Below are 19,406 nucleotides of genomic sequence, written 5' to 3'. Positions count from 1 at the left end.
CTGCCTCCGGTCGCATCAACGTCCAAGAATACACAGTGGTTCACCTTCGGCGGTCGCTGTCGTTCACTTGCCAAGAAACACACAGCTTTCCTGCTCTTCTCTTTTTCTTTTTGGCGTTTATGTACATGTCACGGACGCAAATTTTAGTTTTGCCGTAAGTATTGTTCTTTCTTTTTTCTTCTGCTGCTGTTGTTTCTCTTCAAACTGCTGTGTTAACGTCGTGGCTGGCGTCGTTGTGTTCTTTCACTCAACGCACAAGCAAACGCGTTCACTCTCTTCCAAACGGCGTTAAAGTGAAGCGCACACACAGCTATAGGTGAAAACTATTCTTAATCTTATTTCTATTAGTGGAGCCCCGCCCCTCTCTTTCCCTCTCATTTATTTCTTTGCATTGCGTTTGGCAGTTGTGTCTTGATCTTTTTCTCTTTGTGTGTTTTGTGCCTAAATCGGTGTGACTTCCTGGTCCCGCAAACGGAGGCTAAGATGTCTGGTCAGCAGACGTCAGCGCCAGTGGCGGCAGCACCAGCGGCGAGGAACGCCACGGCAGCCGCGCCGACGCGCAAGTCGGAAGGGAATGCAGCGGCCATTAAGACTTCGCACATTACTTGTTTTGCGTGCTCGCGTTGCGAGTACCCAATTTGCGACAGCAACGACTTGCTCCTGCGCAAGGTGCGTCAAGGTGCCAGCGACTACGCCTTCCAGTACGACCTCGATGGTTTGTTGGACCTGGAGGAAAAGGCGGTGCCGTGCTACAGTGCAGCGGAAGTGGTGCACACGTCTGTCGTCGTTTCGGAGGCGCTCATGAAGGTGCCGCTACCTCCTGCGGCGCAGGTGGTGGCGCTGGAGTCGATCGTGCAGTCGAGGAAGTTTTGGGTGCAGCAGCGGCGCAGCATGAACGCACGTCTGCATGAGCATGGGGTGGCCCTGCTGTCCGGCACCGGCACCGCCACCACGGAAAGCTCAGCGCAAACGGCCACGGCCGGTGCGGGTGGCGGGATGATCCCCGCGTCCGCCTCGATCAATGATAGCGCGACCGCCACCACAACGGCGGAGACTGCTTCGGACGGCCCCATTGTTCGCCGTTACGGTGGCAGCACAGAAAGCCGCATCGACCTGGTCTGCGTGCGGGACAGCGTGTTAGAGACGGGAGTGCAGGAGTGTACGCAGGATCGCAGCGCCGCCGCCACGACGCTCGACAGCAGCCCCAACGCCACCAACTCCTCCCAGACGAAAACGCGCGAGGGCGATGCGCACTCGCCGGGGAGCACGGCGCCCACGGTGATTCACGATCCCAGCTTCGCGCACGTGCCGGCGGACGTGCTGAAGGCCGCCACCGCGTCGGCTGCCAAGACGCAATGGAGCTCGCCAGGGAACATGTCGCTGCGGGAGGCGTACATGGAGGTAAACCGCACCACCCTCTCGTCGCGGGCACAGTGGTTTCACGACTACCGCTGCGTGGGCCGCGTGCAGTGCCCCGACTGCCACCAGGCCCTCGGCTTTGTGTTTCGCGCGGCGGAGTCAACGAAGACGAGTCCGGCAGCGGCGGCGGCAACAGCCGCAATAGCAACAACATCCGTGCCAGCAGTGGCCGCCACCGCCGGCATCGATGCGCCACCTCCGCCGACGCAGGGCGTCAAGCGTCCGGCCACAGCGCACGACCGCGACGGCGAGGACGGAACGGAGGCAGACGGGAGAGGCGTGGCGGCGTCGGTGTCCACCTCCGTCCTTGTAAGTCCGGAAAGGCGAGAGGTCCGCGGGGCGATCGGTGGCACCGTAGACGCCAACGCTGTCGAGGACCGCCACGGCCTCGTCACCGCGGGCCACGCAGAGGTCGACGGTGCACGGCTGCCGCACGCGAAGAAGACGAAGAACGAGAACGATGCCCAGGCCGCCGCCACCGCGACCGCCCGACGCGGATTTCAAGAAGTCATGCAGCGACAGCAACGCCTGCGCAGTGGTGACGCGGTGGCCGGTGGGCGTGCAAGTGGCGAAGGGGACAGCTCCAGCGGCTCCGAGCGTGGAGAGGGCACTCCGCGGTCGGGTGACACGGAGGGCGAGATGGACGCACCGCCGCGCTTTGTCGGGCTCGAGCTGAAGCGCATTGTGCAGCGGGATTGGGACCTTCGCTCCTTCCAGAACCGCTACAGCAAGTCCCGCGAACTGTCTACCTTTCGTGAGCTCTTCCCCGAGGCAGAGGAGCTGCAGAGTCTGTACAGTCGCCTGCTCGGTCTGCGCACGCAGACGGAGCTCTACAACAGCCTCCTTCGCCGGCACAAGGAGCAGAACGACGTGCAGATGGCCCTGCTGAACAGCAACAAGGACCGCATGCACACCTACGACGAGAAGATAAAAACGATGCAGCAAATCATCGAGGCGCAGCGAGCCCAGATTGAGATGCAGACGCGCCAAATCCGCAACCAGGAGGAACTCGTGCAGAGCCACCGCCGGCAATTTGCGACGCAGCAGCGGCAGATGGACGTGGAGCAGCTGCTGCTGAGTCAGCAGAGCAAAACGATCGACTCGCAGAAGGAGCAGCTGCGTCTCCTCAAGCTACACTTTCAGACCGTTCGACCAGAGGTGTTGGCGGGGCTGCACCAGGCCAGAAATGTGCCGCCGTCGTCGTCGCTGCTGGACGCGGAAGCGGATGCGGATTTAGAAGTGTCACAAGGAGGAGCACGCACAGCAGCAGTAGCGGCGCGTAGAATGCGAAAAGAGGACAGCGCGGAAGAAGACTGGGCAGACACCGAAGACGAGGACGAGGAAGAAGAAAAGAACAGCAGCGCTGTAGGAGAGCGAGAATCGCCCCCGAGCACAACGAATATCCACCGCAGCATGCCACCTGCACATTTGTGTAGTGTGCCCTCGTCGTACGCTGCTCGCCACGCACGTAGCACCGAATCTGCAGACGAGGCGTCGCACAGCTCATCCCCCCCAGAGTGACGCGAAGGAGGCAAAACCAAAAAAAAAGTGATGAAAAGGTGAGAAGAGCGTATCAGCGGCGTCCTATCTGAAGTATCGATGCCCTTTGGGAACTGCTGTGCCACCTTGGCAACTCTTGTGTTTCATTCTTGTTTTCCCTCTGTTTTCTTCCCTCCGTACAGACGGCACGGAGAAGTTTCTCACCACGTGAGATCGTTATGATGGCCGTCTTCTCGGCTCCCCCATCACGCTGCGCACATCCTCCATCGAAGGAATTAGCAACCCCGGTGCTCACCAGCTCGAATGTACACACGATGGATGTTTGAGATACAATCCGCACTATCCATTATTATTGTTATTTATTCTTCTTCTGTGTGTGTGGGGGAGGGGGCTTTCTCGCGTTCAAGAACGCAGCAGTAGCCTTACACGCGTGAACTCGGCATTCGTCTAGTGAGAGGCGCCACGAGAGCGAAAAGACCGGAGATGTGTTCTTCGACGGCGGCCCTTCCACCATTCACGTTGGCAACGCCAATTCGCTGCGTCAGTGACGCCTTTCTTTGCTTGTCATTTCTGTTTCCTTCCTTGCTCCTTTGCATTTCCGTACTGGCTTACTGCTGTCATTTTCTCTCTCCCCTTCCGCCCATATCTTCACACGTGCAGCTATAGGGACTTCCAAGTTACCTTCATTGTACGCTCTAACACGTAGACGTGCCACAGAGCAGTGGCGTCTACCGACACAAACATACATACCTAGATGAACACAATACGAAAAGCCTTTAAAAAAAGGGATCGGTTTCGTGAGTACCGCAAAACTTTTTTTTTCTCTTTTCTTTAATTGCGCTGTGCGGGACTTTCTCATTCCAGTAAGATCTGTTCCTTCTTCCTCAGGAGCGCGAAGTAACAACGACGGCAAAAATACTAGTAAGGGTGAACAATGCAACCCAAGCTCGACGGCTCGACTCCGTCTCCGCACGCCGACATAGCGGCCGCGTCCCAAGAGCCACAGCAGGACGTCGACATCGACCCGCCCTCGGCGACATCGACGCACCCCACATCTCCCCATGAAATCCCACACGCGACACCCTCCGCAGCCGTCGCCGCGCCTGAGGTGGACGATTTGGAACACCAATCAAAGGAGTTTCTCCTGCAGCGCGTGCGAGCGCTGGAGCGCCAACTTACGATTCGCAACAGCGACTGCGCGCGTCTGCTGGCGGATCGGCAGCAACTGCTGCAGGCGCGGGAGAAGTGTGCATCGCAGAGGGAGACGATACTCGCCCTGCAGGGGCAGCTCGATCTGGCGCGTGCCCAACGAGAGTCCGCCGTGGACGCGATGGAGACGATGAAGCGGCGTCAGCGCGATCAGGAGCACCGCGACCGCATCGGCAACGCCGAGCGAGCCATGTACGGCCGCCCACAAAGCGTTGCCGGTGCCCCTCCTCCCCCTTCGAATCCTCCTTTCTCTTCCCCACCTGCCACCAGCAGCAGCGGCGGCAGTGGCAGCACCGGCGCAAAACCATCGGTGGCGACGCCCAACATCGGCCGCCGCAACCCCGGCGGCACGGTGGTGAACACCGCGGCGGGTCCACAGCTTTTGTATGACAGCTCAGACATTTCCTCCGTGGGCTTCACCAAGAATGCGCGGCTGCCCTACGACTTTCTCGGGGGTCCGGGGGCCCAGCAGCAGTACCTCGCCCGGTACAGTGGTGAGGGGGATGTGCCAGACGGAGGTCACAACGAGTCGGAGGACGCGCAGGTGCGCCGCGTGATTAATGCCGCGAAGGATCAGGCTGACTTGGAGGCGAAATATGCGGAGATGGAGGACAAGGAGGAGGAGGCGTTGATGGCACGTATCAAGGCGCTGCGGGAGGGACGCAAATAGGCCAGATACAGCGCCTTCACCAACCGTTTTTTTTTCCTTTCTGTGTGTGTGTGTGTGTGTGTGAACTTGTGACGTAGTACTGTCGTGGCGACTTCTTCCTCCGCTGCGTGATCTTCGAGAAATGACGCGACGTTGCTTTCTTCATATTTTCCTTTTTTTGTTGTTGCTTGCGTTGCGTTACGTAGTAGTGTGAAAGTAAGACAAGATGAATGCACACAGAATTGGCGGTATCCGCGAGTTTCACTTCGATGTCTTCTCTTATGGCGCATGTGCAGATCACAGCTGACAGCCGCAGATGATGCGCTTTGCTGGGTCTCGGGGGACGTCAATGTGTACTGCAATATCGCATCGCGCTTGTCCTCTCGCATGTTACTTCGTACATTTGCCGGAAACAAAAAGGTCTCCGTTGCTTTGGCGTTAAATGAACTGTTTTTCTCTTTTTCAGAATTCATGTACATTGCCCTTTCTTCTTAACATTCACCCCCGACTTATCCCTCTTGCACCCGTTTTTCCTTCGCCCCTTTCCCCTTCTCGGTAATACAGGGGCGAGTAACGGTGCCGTTTGCTCTCTTGGCTGAGTTCGTTTGTTTATCCACGGACCTCTTTTCTTCTCTTTCTCTTGCCTTTTTTTTTTTGCTTTTTGAGGGGCGGTTGTGGTTGATATTTCGTACACGTCGGAACGGAATTAAGTGCTTATCCTCTCTCTATACATATATATTAGTAGAGAAGGAGGAAGAGAATGGGTATACTCGCTCATGCGAAGCGCAGGGCGACCGCGGAGGTCTTCCTCGCTGCCCTTCTTTCCCTCTTGCTTGTCGCCAGCCTGTCTGCCTCTGCCGCGCCGACGAAGGAGTCCCACCTGCACTGCAGCCCAACCGAGACGGAGCCCTACGGCTCCATCAACTGCGTCATCAACGTTCGCGACGGCTTCCAGGAGCCAACGATGAGCTTTAACCCAGCGCAGTTTACGGTGGTGGCGCGGGCATCCAACAACGCGGCTGTGGTCACGACGAGCGAGATGGCGCGTGGCACCGACATCACAACGGTCGTCTTCTCGCTCACCGCCTCGACCGGGACGGATTTGTTCATTCGCGTGTTCCTGCAAGACACCACCACGGCAGGCACGGGGACGGCCGTGGCGGAGATCCGGGGCAGCGGCATCACCGTGTCCATCCTCTCATGGCCTGCGTCGTTCATGGGCGCGCTGACGTGTAACGCAACGTCGACCGGGCTGTCGCTGCGCGGCTCCACGCTGTGTCGAGCCCCCCTCTACGACAATAATAACGCCGCCTCGGTGCTGCACAGCTCTGATGTGATCTTTAGCGAGGCGAATGTGCTCGGCAGCTTCTCCTTTGTCTCCGGCACCCGCGAGCTCGTCTTCCTCTTTACGGCGCCGGCCAGCACACCCGTAGTGGTGTCCACATTTACCGTGAAGGTGCGCATCCGCGGCCAAGACATCGCGAAGAACCCCAACAGCGTCCAAAGCACTCAGCTCCCGCTGCTCTACCCACAAATGATGGCCCTGGCGGCGTACACAGGGGTGCGCTGCGCGACCGAGACACGGCCCATCACGTGCTCCGTAACCGCCTCAGACGCGCAGGGCCCCGTCGCTTTCAACGCCTCACAATTCTGCATTCAAGTAGAGCGCTTAATGGATGGAAGTTCCAGCAGCGGAGGGACGCCATACAAGTACTGGATGGACACCACGCACACGCTGGCCTTGACGGTGCGCCGCTCCGACACGCGGCCGTGGGTCGGGGTGCTGCAGTGGGAGCCCAAAGTGAAGGATTCGATCTTCGAGGCTCGACTGCGGGTGCAGACCTCCGTCGACGGGACAGCGATCGCCGGCAGCGGCAGCGGCAGTGGCAGCTGTCTCAACTCTAAAGCCGCCGACGTCGCTGGCAGCCCGTTTCCCTTCGTCAATGGTGTCCTGCCCAACTCGCAGTCCGTCACGCTACGGGGCTGCCGCACCTCCGTCATCGCGTCAGGCAACACGACTGTCTGCTTCATCGACTTGGCGAACAACGTGGCGGGGGACTCGGCGTACTACATCGTCTCTACGACGCACCGCCACTCCTCGGTGTCGAACTTCACCTACGTGGACAACGACGCGTTGTGTCAGTGCCGCTCTCTGTGGTTCACCTATCACGCCCCAACCTCGCTCACCGCACGTGTGGACGACTGCGTCAACGTCACCGTCTACACCGATTTTGCGCGGACTCCGGCGAGTGTGGTGACGGCGATGAACGTGCCGTACCGTCTGAACGTCTTTCCAGTAGCCAGCGGCCCCGGTCACGACACCTCGCCGGGGTCGTCTGCCGCGGCCATCGTAGTGGTGGGCATCCTCTTCTACGGTGGCGTGCTTGGCGTGGGCACCTACCTAATTGTGCGTCGCTCCCGCAAGGCAGCCCGCATCCGCCTCGAGCGGGTACTAAAGGCCCGCAACGCAGCGGCCGAGATGGCAAAGCGAGGCAGCAGCGGCAGCGGCGGCAATGCAGGGGCAGGCGGTGACGGCGCTGGTGGGGTGGATGGACTGGGCGGTGCACCAGCGCTGTCACCGCCTGCAGGGGCGACCGATGTGACGCGCACCCCCGCCGGCGTACCCGCGGGGGCGGCGCAGGGGGAGGGAGCCTTAAGTCGCAGCAGCAGCAGCGCCGTGGTGCACTCCGCCCCCCTCAGTGCCTCTGCGCATGGGCGCAGCGCACCGGACGTGGACGGTACGATGTCGAGTCGCAACGCCGCCCCGCCGCCGACGGCGGTGGTGAGCAACGCGGCCGTAATGCAGGAGCGGTTTCACTCCGACAGCGACTAGAGACAAGATGGAGAAAGGGAGGAAGGAAGAGAAAGGGAACGCATCCCACAAACAAGCAACGAAGGCATGCTATACGAGAAGCCCTGCTGTTCATTACTGCTGCTTTCGCTCGAGCACACAACCGCGCCCCTCGTTTTTGTTGTTGTTGGCTACGAGCGTGGGCCGGTCCAAGAGCGCACCTTCTTCGGTTATGAGACCGAGCGTTCTGTGTTGTCACGATGGGCTGACGCGAGTACGGTGGCTTCTCCCTGGCAAGAGTTGAACCGCGTCCGTCCACTCATTTTCTTGCTGGTGTGCGCCATCAACGTCTTTTGATGAGTCACCATTGAGCAGTTGTTTATCGAAGACAGAACAGAGCGGAATACGGCGAAAAATAAACCGAAACATTTTATTATTGTTATTTGTGTGTGTGCCGCTCTTTATGCCAAAGAGAGGGCCCTCTGCATCTACCGAGGCAGCTGGGTGGAACTTGATGTTACTGAAACGGCTTTCTGCTCTCTCTCTCTCTCTTTCAGTTGTGGTTTACCTTTGCTACCATGGACATTACTCGCATAAGTACTGTTTTCATCCTCCACACTTCCTTCATGAATGTATCGGCCCTCTCCTTACTCTTCTTATTGTTATTATTATTACTGTCTCCGTCACCTTCGGCGCTCATCGATACCAACTGTGTCTTCTTCCGTGATGCCCCCAACAAAAACGCACTGTGTGGCACGAAAACGATCCCTTTAGGCTGCACTTCGTCGTTTTCTCGCGAACACGTTCCAACCACCTCCATTGCTTTTTTTGCTTGTTTTCACAACCTTCGAAAGACAAAAGAAAAAAGTTCTTTTTTCCCCAGCTTACTGTACACCAGAAGTGCTCAATTGGCCTTCCCCCCTCCTCCCTCTCTCCCTCTCTTCCCTGCAACATCAAGTGAGGTACTGCATTATATTAGTCTTGCCATATTTATCGCTTTGTTACGGAGACACCAAACTTTGCCTGCAAATCTGAAATCCACATCGCTTTTCTTTCTTTGTTCTTTATATACCACCTCTCTTCTACATCACAAACATACACATAAGAAAAGGAAAAACAAACGTTCTCGTTGGCCCCCGCAGCAGTCCTCTTACACGAAGCCAGCAGAGTCCTACAATTCACAACGCAAACTTTAACATTGTCTGTGCGCTTGCTTCTTCTTTTCGCTGCTGCTGTTCTTTTCTTCTCTTTCTCAACATTTGGTGCTACCGATCAAAACAAAAAAAAACGCCGGCAAATTACGACTGCTGTACCGCGAAGTTAACTCTTACCCTCTACCCCTTGCGCTTGCGACTCGACCCCCATCGCAGTCCCTTTTCCTGTGTTCATTAGGGCGAAGCCAGAAAAAGAAGCGTTCTAACCGATGGCCCCCCTAAGTCGCAGCACATGCGGGGCCTTCCTGCCCCTGCTCTTCCTTGTCTCCGTCATTGTCGCGCTGCCCCACGTCAACGCCGCTGCCGCGGTGACAACCGCCTCCTGTGCCGTGAATGCTGATGGGTCGTGCCTCAACACCACGGTGTCGTTCACCGGCACCGACCTCGACAAGGTCGCGTCTGTGCGCATCGGCCTCACGCCTGCTGACGAGGCGCTCATCAAATGCGACACCGTCAAGCCCTCCGCCAAGGCTGTGACGTGCACCCTCGCCGTGGCGTCGTCAGCCAAAGCGGGTCTGTACCCTGCCACGCTGGCGCTGTCCGACGGGACGCAGGTGGAGGCGGGCAGCTTCCTCATCGGCAACACGTACGAGCAGAAGAGCCTGCCGCGGTGGACCAGCACGACCAAGTCCAGCAACTACCGCGTGACGGGGCAGTCCAGCGACTGGCCCTCCACCGGCGACACCTGGTCCGTCAGTGGCACCTTCAACCCCGCAAGCACGTACAGCATCGTGTTCTACAACAATCAAAAGAAGGCCGCCATCGACAGCCCCGGCACGCCGACCTGCGCGCCTGTCAAGGTCACCGCCACCACGCTCACCTGCACCATCACGTCCGCCAACGGCGTCATGGGCATGTACAACTTCCTGGTGCGGGACAGCACCAACAACGCGCTGCTGCTCGGCTCCAGCTCCCTCCCCATGCTGGCCGTCAACCCGCCGTTGCCGGAGGTCACGGGCGCGAGCGGCGACTGCGCGACCAGCAGCGCGTCCTGCGTGAACGGCGCGGCGCTGACCATCACAGGCACCAACTTCAACTACCGCAGCGCGGCGTACCAGCAGTTCTTCGTCGGCGTGACCAGCGCGCAGCGCCGCGCCATCCAACTGGCGACCACCGCAGTCGACAAAAAGGGCGTCACAGAACAGCGCGTCCTGCGTGAACGGCGCGGCGCTGACCATCTCAGGCATCAACTTCAACTCCCGCAAAGCGGCGTACCAGCAGTTCTTCGTCGGCGTGAACGACGCGCAGCGCAGTGCCATCCAGCTCGTTCCCGCCACGATAGAAAACCAAAAGGATGTAATCACGGAGCTGCGTATTAAGGGCAACGTTCTCGCTGGCAGCTACCCCATCTTTGTGAAGGTGCAGGTATGCACGTCGGGCATGCTGTCGCCGCTGCGCTTTGTTGGCAATTTGGTCCTTCGCGGTGGATCCGTTCCGGGTTTTAACAGGGACGAGATGAACGGAGCCATGACCGATGGCGGGAAATGCCCTGGGTGGTCGAATCAGACACCAGCATACAAAGCCGCCGTTGCCTTTGCGGTTATATTTGCCCTTCTCTTTCTTGGACTTCTCATTGCACTCATTGTTGTTTGTTGCCGCTACACGTTGATTCGCAAAGGTCGAGTCGTCCGCGATGCCTTCTTCGACGCGCCGCGGTCCGAGATGAACGCCGACTCCACGACCCAGAATTATTTCAACACCGCTGCTCCATCGAGGTACGACAACGATCGTGCGTGAACATCAAGGGAAAAAAAAATGTGAGTGCCATACGGGTCGATACTCGTGTGTTTATTTATATATATATATATAATGAGTGGTATAAGTTCAAGGCCATCCACATATTGCGAGGATTCCTCTTCATGCCTTGCAACATGCATGTTGGCCGTCGCATGGCGCTCAGAACCGCTGGATGTGTCACTTCAAAAAGAAGAAGAATGAAACGGACTTAGCGTGTTTCTGCGACCGATCTGATAGTGGAGGACTTTGTTACCTCGCTTGCGTCATACCTTTCTCGGCCTTCCCGTTGATGAGCAACGCTACTCCACAAAGCCCACGTAACGTGAACCCGCAGAGGAGGAGAAGGTGCGTTCGTTTTCTTTTATTTTATTTGTTTTGTTTTCCCTCTCTCATCATCTAACCTACCAAGGTCAATAGGTGGATTCGTTGCTGCACGGCTCGTTATGTCACATGGACCTGTTTGGGGTTCGCTTTCAGAAAAGAAAAGAAAAAGAATATCCTCCGCTGCGCAGGACGTTGGACACAACAAACGATGGTCGGTATATATGAACCCGTGTTCGCGGATCCGATGGAAAAAGAGAAACGATACCTTTTATTGTTTTATGTTGCGTTGATGCAAACGTTCTTTCAGTTGTTGCCTCTCCAACGAGTGAGCGTCACGTGAAGCTAAGTTTTTCCACGTGGTGTGTTTGCGTCTGGCAACGAGAGCGGTAAGCAAGAGAATCGGAGTTACATGTACGCTGCGCATCAAGATGAAACTGGCGGCCTAAAGTCGTAAGCGCCTCCGTTCTTTAATTGTGTATTGTGCGACAAAGACAGCAGGATAGACTTTCTTTTCCAATGTAGTCTAATTAACACTAATAATTTTTCTTTCAAGGTATCAGAATAGTTACTTTGTTATTATCTGAGGTGTCCGCAGAGCAAAAGAAAGAATGAAAACAGACTGTACGTTTTTTAATGGTCGCGCATTCACCTGGAGCGGTTTTTGTCACGACAAAAAGAAAGAAAAAGAATTCAGGATGATTTCAATGCGGCGCAGTAGGTTCATATGCGTCCGTGTGAACCCTTTCGTACAGCATCGATCCGCTCCGTTTTCTTTTTTTCCATCAAGTTTCAGCACGTCGTATTTCCCATTACGTGCCTTTCCCTATCCCCATTGCAACATTAATACTCTCCGTCACCACCTCCCATTTGTTTTCTGGTCTCTGATTGCACGGCGGCGCGCATAAAACCATTCAAAAAAACATCATCTCTCAAACGCACAACTAAACTGCCGCTTTTCTCCCTCCTTTTCCACTTCCAACTCGGCGCAGAAGAAAGACTCTCCGCTACCCCCGCACTTCTTTTCTATCTCGATTTGATAAATCAGGTGTTTGCCGAGTAGCAAACGGTTATTTGTTTTCCCCCAGTTATTTTTGTTTTTTGTTCACAAAGCAGCACAGTACACGCGCTTTTGTCGGTCTCAAGTCGATGTGAAAGGAAAGGCAAGTCCTCACGTTACTGCAAATTGTCACACTTCAACTATTCTTTTTTGCTGTTGACCTTGAAAGACTTACCTCGTATCCGTCATTTTCTCTCTTTTTATTCGGCCTACTTGTCGAACCATATTTTGTAGGCAAACTGCCACGTGACCAGCGCAGTGTTTAGGCAATTAACATATAATATATATTTATATATTTATATACTCTTTTTTTTCTTAGTTCGCTGTAGTGAACTTTAGCCCAATTATCTTTTTTTAACCTTTTTTTTATCAGAAGACGTTTTTTTCCTTGCTTTTCTTTCGTGGTGACAGACAGACCCCTAAACGCAGCAACACTTCAAGCTGTTCTCTAAAACGAAACCTAGCGGACGCCGGAATTGCTGCCTATCGTTTTTTCTCAAGCCTGAGCCCCCGTGCCTTCTTCGTTTCTCTGAAGCAAAACTGACAATTCGGAAGGGTTCACGAAATCCTCTGCTTAAGGAGCAGGTCACGGCTAACACAAGGACTTCTTTTTTTTTCAGATTGATCTGTCTTTAGATCTGTCCATTCTTAGTTTTGAACGCAGATAACAGCGCTTGATTGGTGCTCTCGGATTTCGCTGCGGAATTCTTGACAAGCAGCGCTCCATAAACACACCGGAAAAGAGAGTTGACGTTGTGGACGCGATATTTAGTGAAAGAAGAAATTTTTTGTTTTAGATTTTTCCTCCGCCACGTTGTAAAGCTGCGCTAACAGTATCATACTATCTTACGGTGATTATTGTGTGTGTGTTTGTGTTTGTGACACACGACAACCACCGTCAAGTGCAATCGCGAGGACACAGCCGACACTCAGCATAGTGGGCCAATAAAAAAGAGCTGTTTTCGTGAACGAGCGCTCAATTATTTACTCGACCAATTGTGGAACTGCTGCAATTCATAGGAGCCGCGGTTTGCACATTGTTGTTCACTCTCTGTTTAGTAGTTTCTATCTTTTCATTTTTTTTTCGGTGTTGCTCTGCAGCATTTTTCTTTTAAACACAGGAAAAGAAAAGGAGGCACCCTTTACGTGAACTGCTGCTTCCAATGAGCTCCGTTACCCTACCATGCAACATGGCCGGACGTGCTCCACGTCTCCTGTTGTTGCGTACAACAGCTTTATTATATCTGTTCTTTGTGGTGATCATTGTCGCGCTGCCCCACGTCAACGCCGCTGCCGCGGTGACAACCGCCTCCTGTGCCGTGAATGCTGATGGGTCGTGCCTCAACACCACGGTGTCGTTCACCGGCACCGACCTCGACAAGGTCGCGTCTGTGCGCATCGGCCTCACGCCTGCTGACGAGGCGCTCATCAAATGCGACACCGTCAAGCCCTCCGCCAAGGCTGTGACGTGCACCCTCGCCGTGGCGTCGTCAGCCAAAGCGGGTCTGTACCCTGCCACGCTGGCGCTGTCCGACGGGACGCAGGTGGAGGCGGGCAGCTTCCTCATCGGCAACACGTACGAGCAGAAGAGCCTGCCGCGGTGGACCAGCACGACCAAGTCCAGCAACTACCGCGTGACGGGGCAGTCCAGCGACTGGCCCTCCACCGGCGACACCTGGTCCGTCAGTGGCACCTTCAACCCCGCAAGCACGTACAGCATCGTGTTCTACAACAATCAAAAGAAGGCCGCCATCGACAGCCCCGGCACGCCGACCTGCGCGCCTGTCAAGGTCACCGCCACCACGCTCACCTGCACCATCACGTCCGCCAACGGCGTCATGGGCATGTACAACTTCCTGGTGCGGGACAGCACCAACAACGCGCTGCTGCTCGGCTCCAGCTCCCTCCCCATGCTGGCCGTCAACCCGCCGTTGCCGGAGGTCACGGGCGCGAGCGGCGACTGCGCGACGTTGCGGTCACCCTCGCGAACGGCGTACCCGCAGGTACGTACCCTGTGTACGTGAAGCTGCAGGTTTGCATGATGGGCATGATGTCGCCGCTGTACTACGTGGGCAACCTCGTGATCGGTGGCGGCGGCAGCGTGGCCGGGTTCGAGGTGGGCAACGCAGCCGCCATCGGCACCAAGGTGGTGTCCGGCTTCTGCTACGACGGCGACGACCTGTGCCGCAACGCCATCGTCACGCTGACCGGCACGGAGCTGGCGTCCGTGGCGTCCGTGCTGGTCGGGTCGACCGCGGGCGAGCAGGCGCAGCTGCCGTGCCCGCTCACCGGCAGCCCCACGGCGCGCACGGTGTCCTGCAACCTGGCGCCGGCGCCGTCGGTCGGAAACGGCGTGTACCCGGTGACGCTGGTGCTGAGCAGCGGTGCAAAGGTGGAGGCGGGCAGCCTGGCCGTGGGCACGTTCCTGGAGGCCAAGGGCGTGGCCGGGTGGGCGAACACGTCCGGCTCCAGCAACTACCGCGTGACGGGGCAGTCCAGCGACTGGCCCTCCACCGGCGACACCTGGTCCGTCAGTGGCACCTTCAACCCCGCAAGCACGTACAGCATCGTGTTCTACAACAATCAAAAGAAGGCCGCCATCGACAGCCCCGGCACGCCGACCTGCGCGCCTGTCAAGGTCACCGCCACCACGCTCACCTGCACCATCACGTCCGCCAACGGCGTCATGGGCATGTACAACTTCCTGGTGCGGGACAGCACCAACAACGCGCTGCTGCTCGGCTCCAGCTCCCTCCCCATGCTGGCCGTCAACCCGCCGTTGCCGGAGGTCACGGGCGCGAGCGGCGACTGCGCGACCAGCAGCGCGTCCTGCGTGAACGGCGCGGCGCTGACCATCACAGGCACCAACTTCAACTACCGCAGCGCGGCGTACCAGCAGTTCTTCGTCGGCGTGACCAGCGCGCAGCGCCGCGCCATCCAACTGGCGACCACCGCAGTCGACAAAAAGGGCGTCACACTTCAGCTTCGCACCTACGGCAATGTCGGCGCTGGCAGCTACCCCATCTTTGTGAAGGTGCAGGTGTGCATGATGGGCATGATGTCGCCGCTGCGCTTTGTTGGCAATTTGGTTCTCGGTGCCGCGGGTCAAACGCCGGGCTTTAACCTGGATATGCCAAACGGGGTCACGGATGATGGGGAGCCCTCTCGTTCTCGTATGTCAGGTGGTTATTTTGCGGCCGTCGTGTTTGCGTGTTTGTTGGGCGTGCTGTTCCTCATTGCATTGATTGCTTTGATTGTCATGGTCGTCCGTCAGCGCAGGCGGAGCCGGCGTTGGGGCATGCGGGAAGAGTACTTGGCATCTCAACAATACAACAGCGCCAGTGGAGACTTCGCGATGCCGAAGGTGCAGGATTGCAACACGCCGTACGGAGCAAATTAGCAAGGTAAATGGCGAGACACTCTATGTGGTTTACCGGATTCTTTCTGTAAGATATTCTTTTCAGTACGTTTCTCTCTCATTTTTAATCATTTTTTGTAAGGGACTCTAGATCAAAAATAGCAGAGAAATGCAGAAGCTCTCAGCAAAGGCGGTCGATGGAGACTCGGTGTACATGACAACTGTCGGACCCGATAGCGCTAGACGCGAGTTGCTACTCCGACGATTTGCGCCACGAAAAGAGGGATGGTGGCCCACATTGCTTCCCCTGCCTCTACTTTGCCAACCAAAGGGTGTTTCTCTTGCATGCTGAGGAAGCACAATGGGAGCAACAGCCCTAACAAAAGGTCTGCGGCGCTGCTCGGGGTTTTTTCTCCTCGGTCTGCAAGTTTCTTTAATGCGCCGTTTTGAGAACCTGAGTCGTTTGGATGCATTCTTTGTCGCTGTTCTCGCTCTCCTATTTTCTCAATTCTTTCCTTCTTCTTTCTTCTGCATTTCCCCCCACCCCCATGCACTCGCGCATTCGCTGTCATTATTGGTTTCGCGACACCGCATGTCTCTCGTTCCCTGCGTAACTCCAAATCGGCTCCTTTGGCATTTTAAGCTACAACTTTTTTTCTCCCCTTTTCGCAGATATTAGCACCTTACTTTCAAAACCTACTTTTCATTTTTCGACTGTAATTCCGTCCCCATACACATTTCTCTCACTCACAGGTTTTCGCGTCGCTCCTGCACAACTGTTCTGACGGAGATTCTTTTATAGTAGGAACGCCCTCATTTTTTTTTTGCTCTACGCGAACATTCATGGTGCGCCAGCACAGCTAACAACTTACAGTGACTTCTCTTTTCACACGCAAGAGAACCAGAGGAAAAAGGAAAAAGATAATAAACCCTTTCCGCTGACGTATTGCTTTACTTTTCTCTTGCCTCCGAGCGGCCTTCTCATTTCGGGTGCTGACAACACTTGACACCGAAAAGGAAGGACAAATCCACGGTTATTGCAAACGCACCACCAACCTGTAGAATTAACCTCAAAGTAATTTAACTCCTTTGTTTTCTCTAAGCTCGCCGATCTTTTTCATTTCCTGCCTCAAGCATTTTTGGTCTCTTTTTTGTTTCTTTGTTTGTTTGTCTCTCGTCGCCCTTCGACTTTAGAACAGCGCCGATGTACACGGAACAGAACTGGAACGACAGCTACGGCACCTCCGGCGTGCCGCGCCTCTCGTGTGGGCCGGCGAACGCCCGCGGTGGCGCTGGTGGCAACGTGGGCAGCTACGATGCCGGCAACGTCGCCTCCTCAGCGGGCCAGTACAGCGCCGTGACGGCGGCTCGTCAGTCGCCGCAGCCGGTCCCCTTCTACCCTCCCACTTCCTCGCGCTTCACGCCGATGGACTTCGAGCTGTTCATCAACAGCAACCGCGACCCAACGGATGAAATGCGCCGCTCGCAGGAGTATTACTACTGGTATCACAGCAAGCAGCCGCGCGACCCGCGCGCGCCGCCCCCGCTGCCCTCGATCGAGGTGCAAGAGGCCCTCAGCAACATGGAGACCCCGTGGGAGGACGTGACCGCCATCACCTCCGTCACGGCCGGCCGCGGTGTCGGCGTCGGCCCTGCCGGGCGTAAGATGGGCGGCAAGAGTCTCGCCCTCGACGCGAAGGACCTGCGGGAGACGCAGGCGACACACGCGATCAACCCGTACGGTCTCAGCCTCATGAACAGCGACAACATGCTGAGCCCCGGCACGCAGTTCTTCGCGGCGTACGCGCCGACGCCGCTGGCCATGGCAACGCCCAGCACGCTGCGCGCCTACGCCCACGGCCAGCTGCCCGTCCCACAGTCGCAGATGCGTGCACAGGAGGCCGAGCTGGGCGGCGGCGGTGGCAACACCGCAGGAGTCCCGTATGCCCGTAGTGCCGGCACTGCCGTGGCGGCAGCGGCGAAGAGCATCGCCTCGCAGCAGTACTACACGCAGGAGCCAATGAACACCTTTGGGCTGTACGGCGCGGGCACGGAGGGCGGTGGCGCCAACTACTACGACGCGACCCACGGTAGCAGCAGCGGCCCGGGCACCGCAAACCAGGGCAGCTACCAGCTGATGAGCAACGTGGGCGAGGTGGATGCGGGTATGATGTACGGTCAGGCAGAGCTGGGCGGCTTCCAGGGTCGCGGCGTCGGCCGTGGTGGGGCCAACCGCCGCTTCAACAGCGCCAACCCCAATGCAAACGCGAACAGCGGCGGCAACGCCTTCGGTGGCGGCCGCGGCGGCCGTGGCGGCTTCCGCGGTGCACGTGGCGCGGGAGGGATGGGCGGCATGGAGGGCCCGGGCCACCGCTTCATCGGCTCCGACAAGCTCCGTCAATTCCGTCACGACGTGGCAGAACAGAAAAGTTCGCAGTGGTCGCTGGAGGACCTGCAGGGCTACGCCGTGGAGTTCGCGAAGGATCAGGAGGGCAGCCGCTTCATCCAAAGCGCCGTCGACTACGCGGCGCCTGAGGCGCTGGACAACACCTTCTTGGAGATTTTTGCCTCCCCGCTGGAGCTGGTCACCGACATCTTCGGCAATTACGTGTTGCAGAAGCTGTTAGAAAAGGGCAACCCAGCACAGCTGACGTTTGCGGCGGAGCGTCTGCGCGGGCACGTCGTGGATCTCACCATGCAGACCTACGGCTGCCGTGTGATTCAGAAGTGCATCGAGGTGATGCCGCAGGCGGGGCTCGATGTCATCCTGGCTGAGCTGAAAGACAACGTGGCGAAGTGCATCCAAGACCAGAACGGCAATCACGTCATCCAGAAGTGTGTGGAAGTCATCCCACACCAGTGCGGCTTCATCATCTCCGCCTTCGCAGGCCGTGTGATAGAGCTGGCGACGCACGCCTACGGCTGCCGAGTGATTCAGTGCATCATGCAGCACTGCCCGGAGCAGGAGGATACGATCTTTAGCGAGCTGCTCAAGGCAGTGGATGTGCTGGCGAAGGATCAGTACGGCAACTACGTCATCCAGCACGTGCTGCAACACGTCAAGGATGAGAGCAAGGTGGAGCGCATCTACGCGGCACTGAAGCACAAGTTCTTCATCCTCAGCAAGCAGAAATTCGCCTCCAACGTGATGGAGAAGATGTACGCCCGCTCCAAGCCGGCGAACCGCATGGCGATTGTGGAGATGATGTGTGCCGACTTCCCCGCCAAGGCCGACCAGGTAGAAATTGTGTCCTTCACGAGGTCCGCAAACAAGACGGCCGCGATGGTGAACGCGGAGGAAGGGACGTGGCCGCCCAGCAAGAGCAACTCCGACGGCACCATGAAGGAGGTGAAGGAGCGGAACCGCGAGGCGAAGGATGCCGCGATGGGCATCGTGGAGTCGGCCGTCTCCATTGGCCTGGGTCAGCCCAGCATGCTGTGCCTCATGATGAGTGACCAGTACGCCAACTACGTGGTGCAGCGGGTGCTGGACGCGTCCGAGGTGGACCAGTTCGTGAAGCTGGTCGACAACATCGAGAAGTACATTCTGCCGATTCGCACCTACACCTACGGCCGCCCCATCGTTCAGCGCCTGTCGCGTCGCAAGCTCGTCCTCGCCCCGGGCGACGACGCCAACGAGACAACGAGCAACCCGGCGAACAGCGGTAGCAATCCGAATAGCCACGGCAACCACTACGACAACAATAGTCGCAACAACAGTCATCGCCGTCAATATGCGTAACTCTCTCTCTCTAATCATAGTCGACGAGGCGGTAAAGGAAAAACTAACAAAGCAGCTGAAGGAACAACGACAAAAAAAGAACGTAGCTATAAGTAAATGAATGTACCCACTTTTTTTGTTTGTTTTGTTCTTCTTTCCTTCCCCACGTAGCGCTTGCCATTCAACGGAGATGTTGTTATTGCTGCGGTGTGGTGCTGCAACGCGCTTCGTTGATGTTGACTTTTCTTCTTCTTAATAACTGGACAAGTCTCTTAGTGTTGTTGTTTTATGTTTTGTAACAGATGTATTGTATTAGGAAGAAACGACGCCTTCTGTGCTTTGGTTCCCCTCCCCGTCTTGTCCGCTGTCACCGCAGACCCTTCGTCATCTTCGCCTTTTATCCATGCAGGTATTGAAGTGCTTTTCT

General features: G+C 56.8%; 7 protein-coding genes across 9 annotated transcripts; all 7 read left to right on the top strand.

Moving 5' to 3' along the window:
- Positions 1-26: 26 nt before the first annotated feature.
- On the top strand, positions 27-2,940 carry ABB37_07507 (hypothetical protein; the record flags this gene model as incomplete). Its single annotated transcript, XM_015806170.1, has 1 exon — positions 27-2,940. The coding sequence occupies exon 1, from the start codon at positions 484-486 to the stop codon at positions 2,938-2,940; it is 2,457 nt and encodes an 818-aa protein (XP_015655092.1). The 5' UTR covers positions 27-483.
- A 638-nt stretch (positions 2,941-3,578) lies between these two features.
- On the top strand, positions 3,579-4,798 carry ABB37_07506 (hypothetical protein; the record flags this gene model as incomplete). Its single annotated transcript, XM_015806169.1, has 1 exon — positions 3,579-4,798. The coding sequence occupies exon 1, from the start codon at positions 3,854-3,856 to the stop codon at positions 4,796-4,798; it is 945 nt and encodes a 314-aa protein (XP_015655091.1). The 5' UTR covers positions 3,579-3,853.
- Positions 4,799-5,340: 542 nt separating this feature from the next.
- Positions 5,341-7,610, top strand: ABB37_07505 (hypothetical protein; the record flags this gene model as incomplete). 2 transcript variants are annotated; one of them, XM_015806168.1, is made up of 1 exon in its annotated part: positions 5,341-7,610. In XM_015806168.1, exon 1 carries the CDS (start codon positions 5,538-5,540, stop codon positions 7,608-7,610), a length of 2,073 nt encoding a protein of 690 aa, XP_015655090.1. In that variant the 5' UTR covers positions 5,341-5,537. The 2 variants fall into 2 exon arrangements, with proteins under 2 accessions (XP_015655090.1, XP_015655089.1); XM_015806167.1 differs by having other exon boundaries at positions 5,488-7,610.
- Positions 7,611-8,341: 731 nt separating this feature from the next.
- On the top strand, positions 8,342-10,101 carry ABB37_07504 (hypothetical protein; the record flags this gene model as incomplete). Of its 2 annotated transcripts, none has more annotated exons than XM_015806166.1 (1): positions 8,342-10,101. In XM_015806166.1, the coding sequence occupies exon 1, from the start codon at positions 8,992-8,994 to the stop codon at positions 10,099-10,101; it is 1,110 nt and encodes a 369-aa protein (XP_015655088.1). In that variant the 5' UTR covers positions 8,342-8,991. The 2 variants fall into 2 exon arrangements, with proteins under 2 accessions (XP_015655088.1, XP_015655087.1); XM_015806165.1 differs by having other exon boundaries at positions 8,674-10,101.
- A 1,730-nt stretch (positions 10,102-11,831) lies between these two features.
- Positions 11,832-13,924, top strand: ABB37_07503 (hypothetical protein; the record flags this gene model as incomplete). Its single annotated transcript, XM_015806164.1, has 1 exon — positions 11,832-13,924. Exon 1 carries the CDS (start codon positions 13,091-13,093, stop codon positions 13,922-13,924), a length of 834 nt encoding a protein of 277 aa, XP_015655086.1. The 5' UTR covers positions 11,832-13,090.
- Positions 13,925-13,947: 23 nt separating this feature from the next.
- Positions 13,948-15,300, top strand: ABB37_07502 (hypothetical protein; the record flags this gene model as incomplete). The annotated part of the gene is made up of 1 exon (XM_015806163.1): positions 13,948-15,300. The coding sequence occupies one exon, from the start codon at positions 13,948-13,950 to the stop codon at positions 15,298-15,300; it is 1,353 nt and encodes a 450-aa protein (XP_015655085.1).
- A 600-nt stretch (positions 15,301-15,900) lies between these two features.
- ABB37_07501 (pumilio protein 6 putative (PUF6)) lies at positions 15,901-19,000 on the top strand (the record flags this gene model as incomplete). Its single annotated transcript, XM_015806162.1, has 1 exon — positions 15,901-19,000. The coding sequence occupies exon 1, from the start codon at positions 16,463-16,465 to the stop codon at positions 18,998-19,000; it is 2,538 nt and encodes an 845-aa protein (XP_015655084.1). The 5' UTR covers positions 15,901-16,462.
- Between the last annotated feature and the right edge of the window lie 406 nt (positions 19,001-19,406).

This window comes from Leptomonas pyrrhocoris (genome assembly GCF_001293395.1).
Source record: "Leptomonas pyrrhocoris isolate H10 chromosome Unknown, whole genome shotgun sequence".
Lineage (NCBI taxonomy): Eukaryota > Euglenozoa > Kinetoplastea > Trypanosomatida > Trypanosomatidae > Leptomonas > Leptomonas pyrrhocoris.
This window is presented reverse-complemented; position numbering and strand designations above follow the sequence as displayed.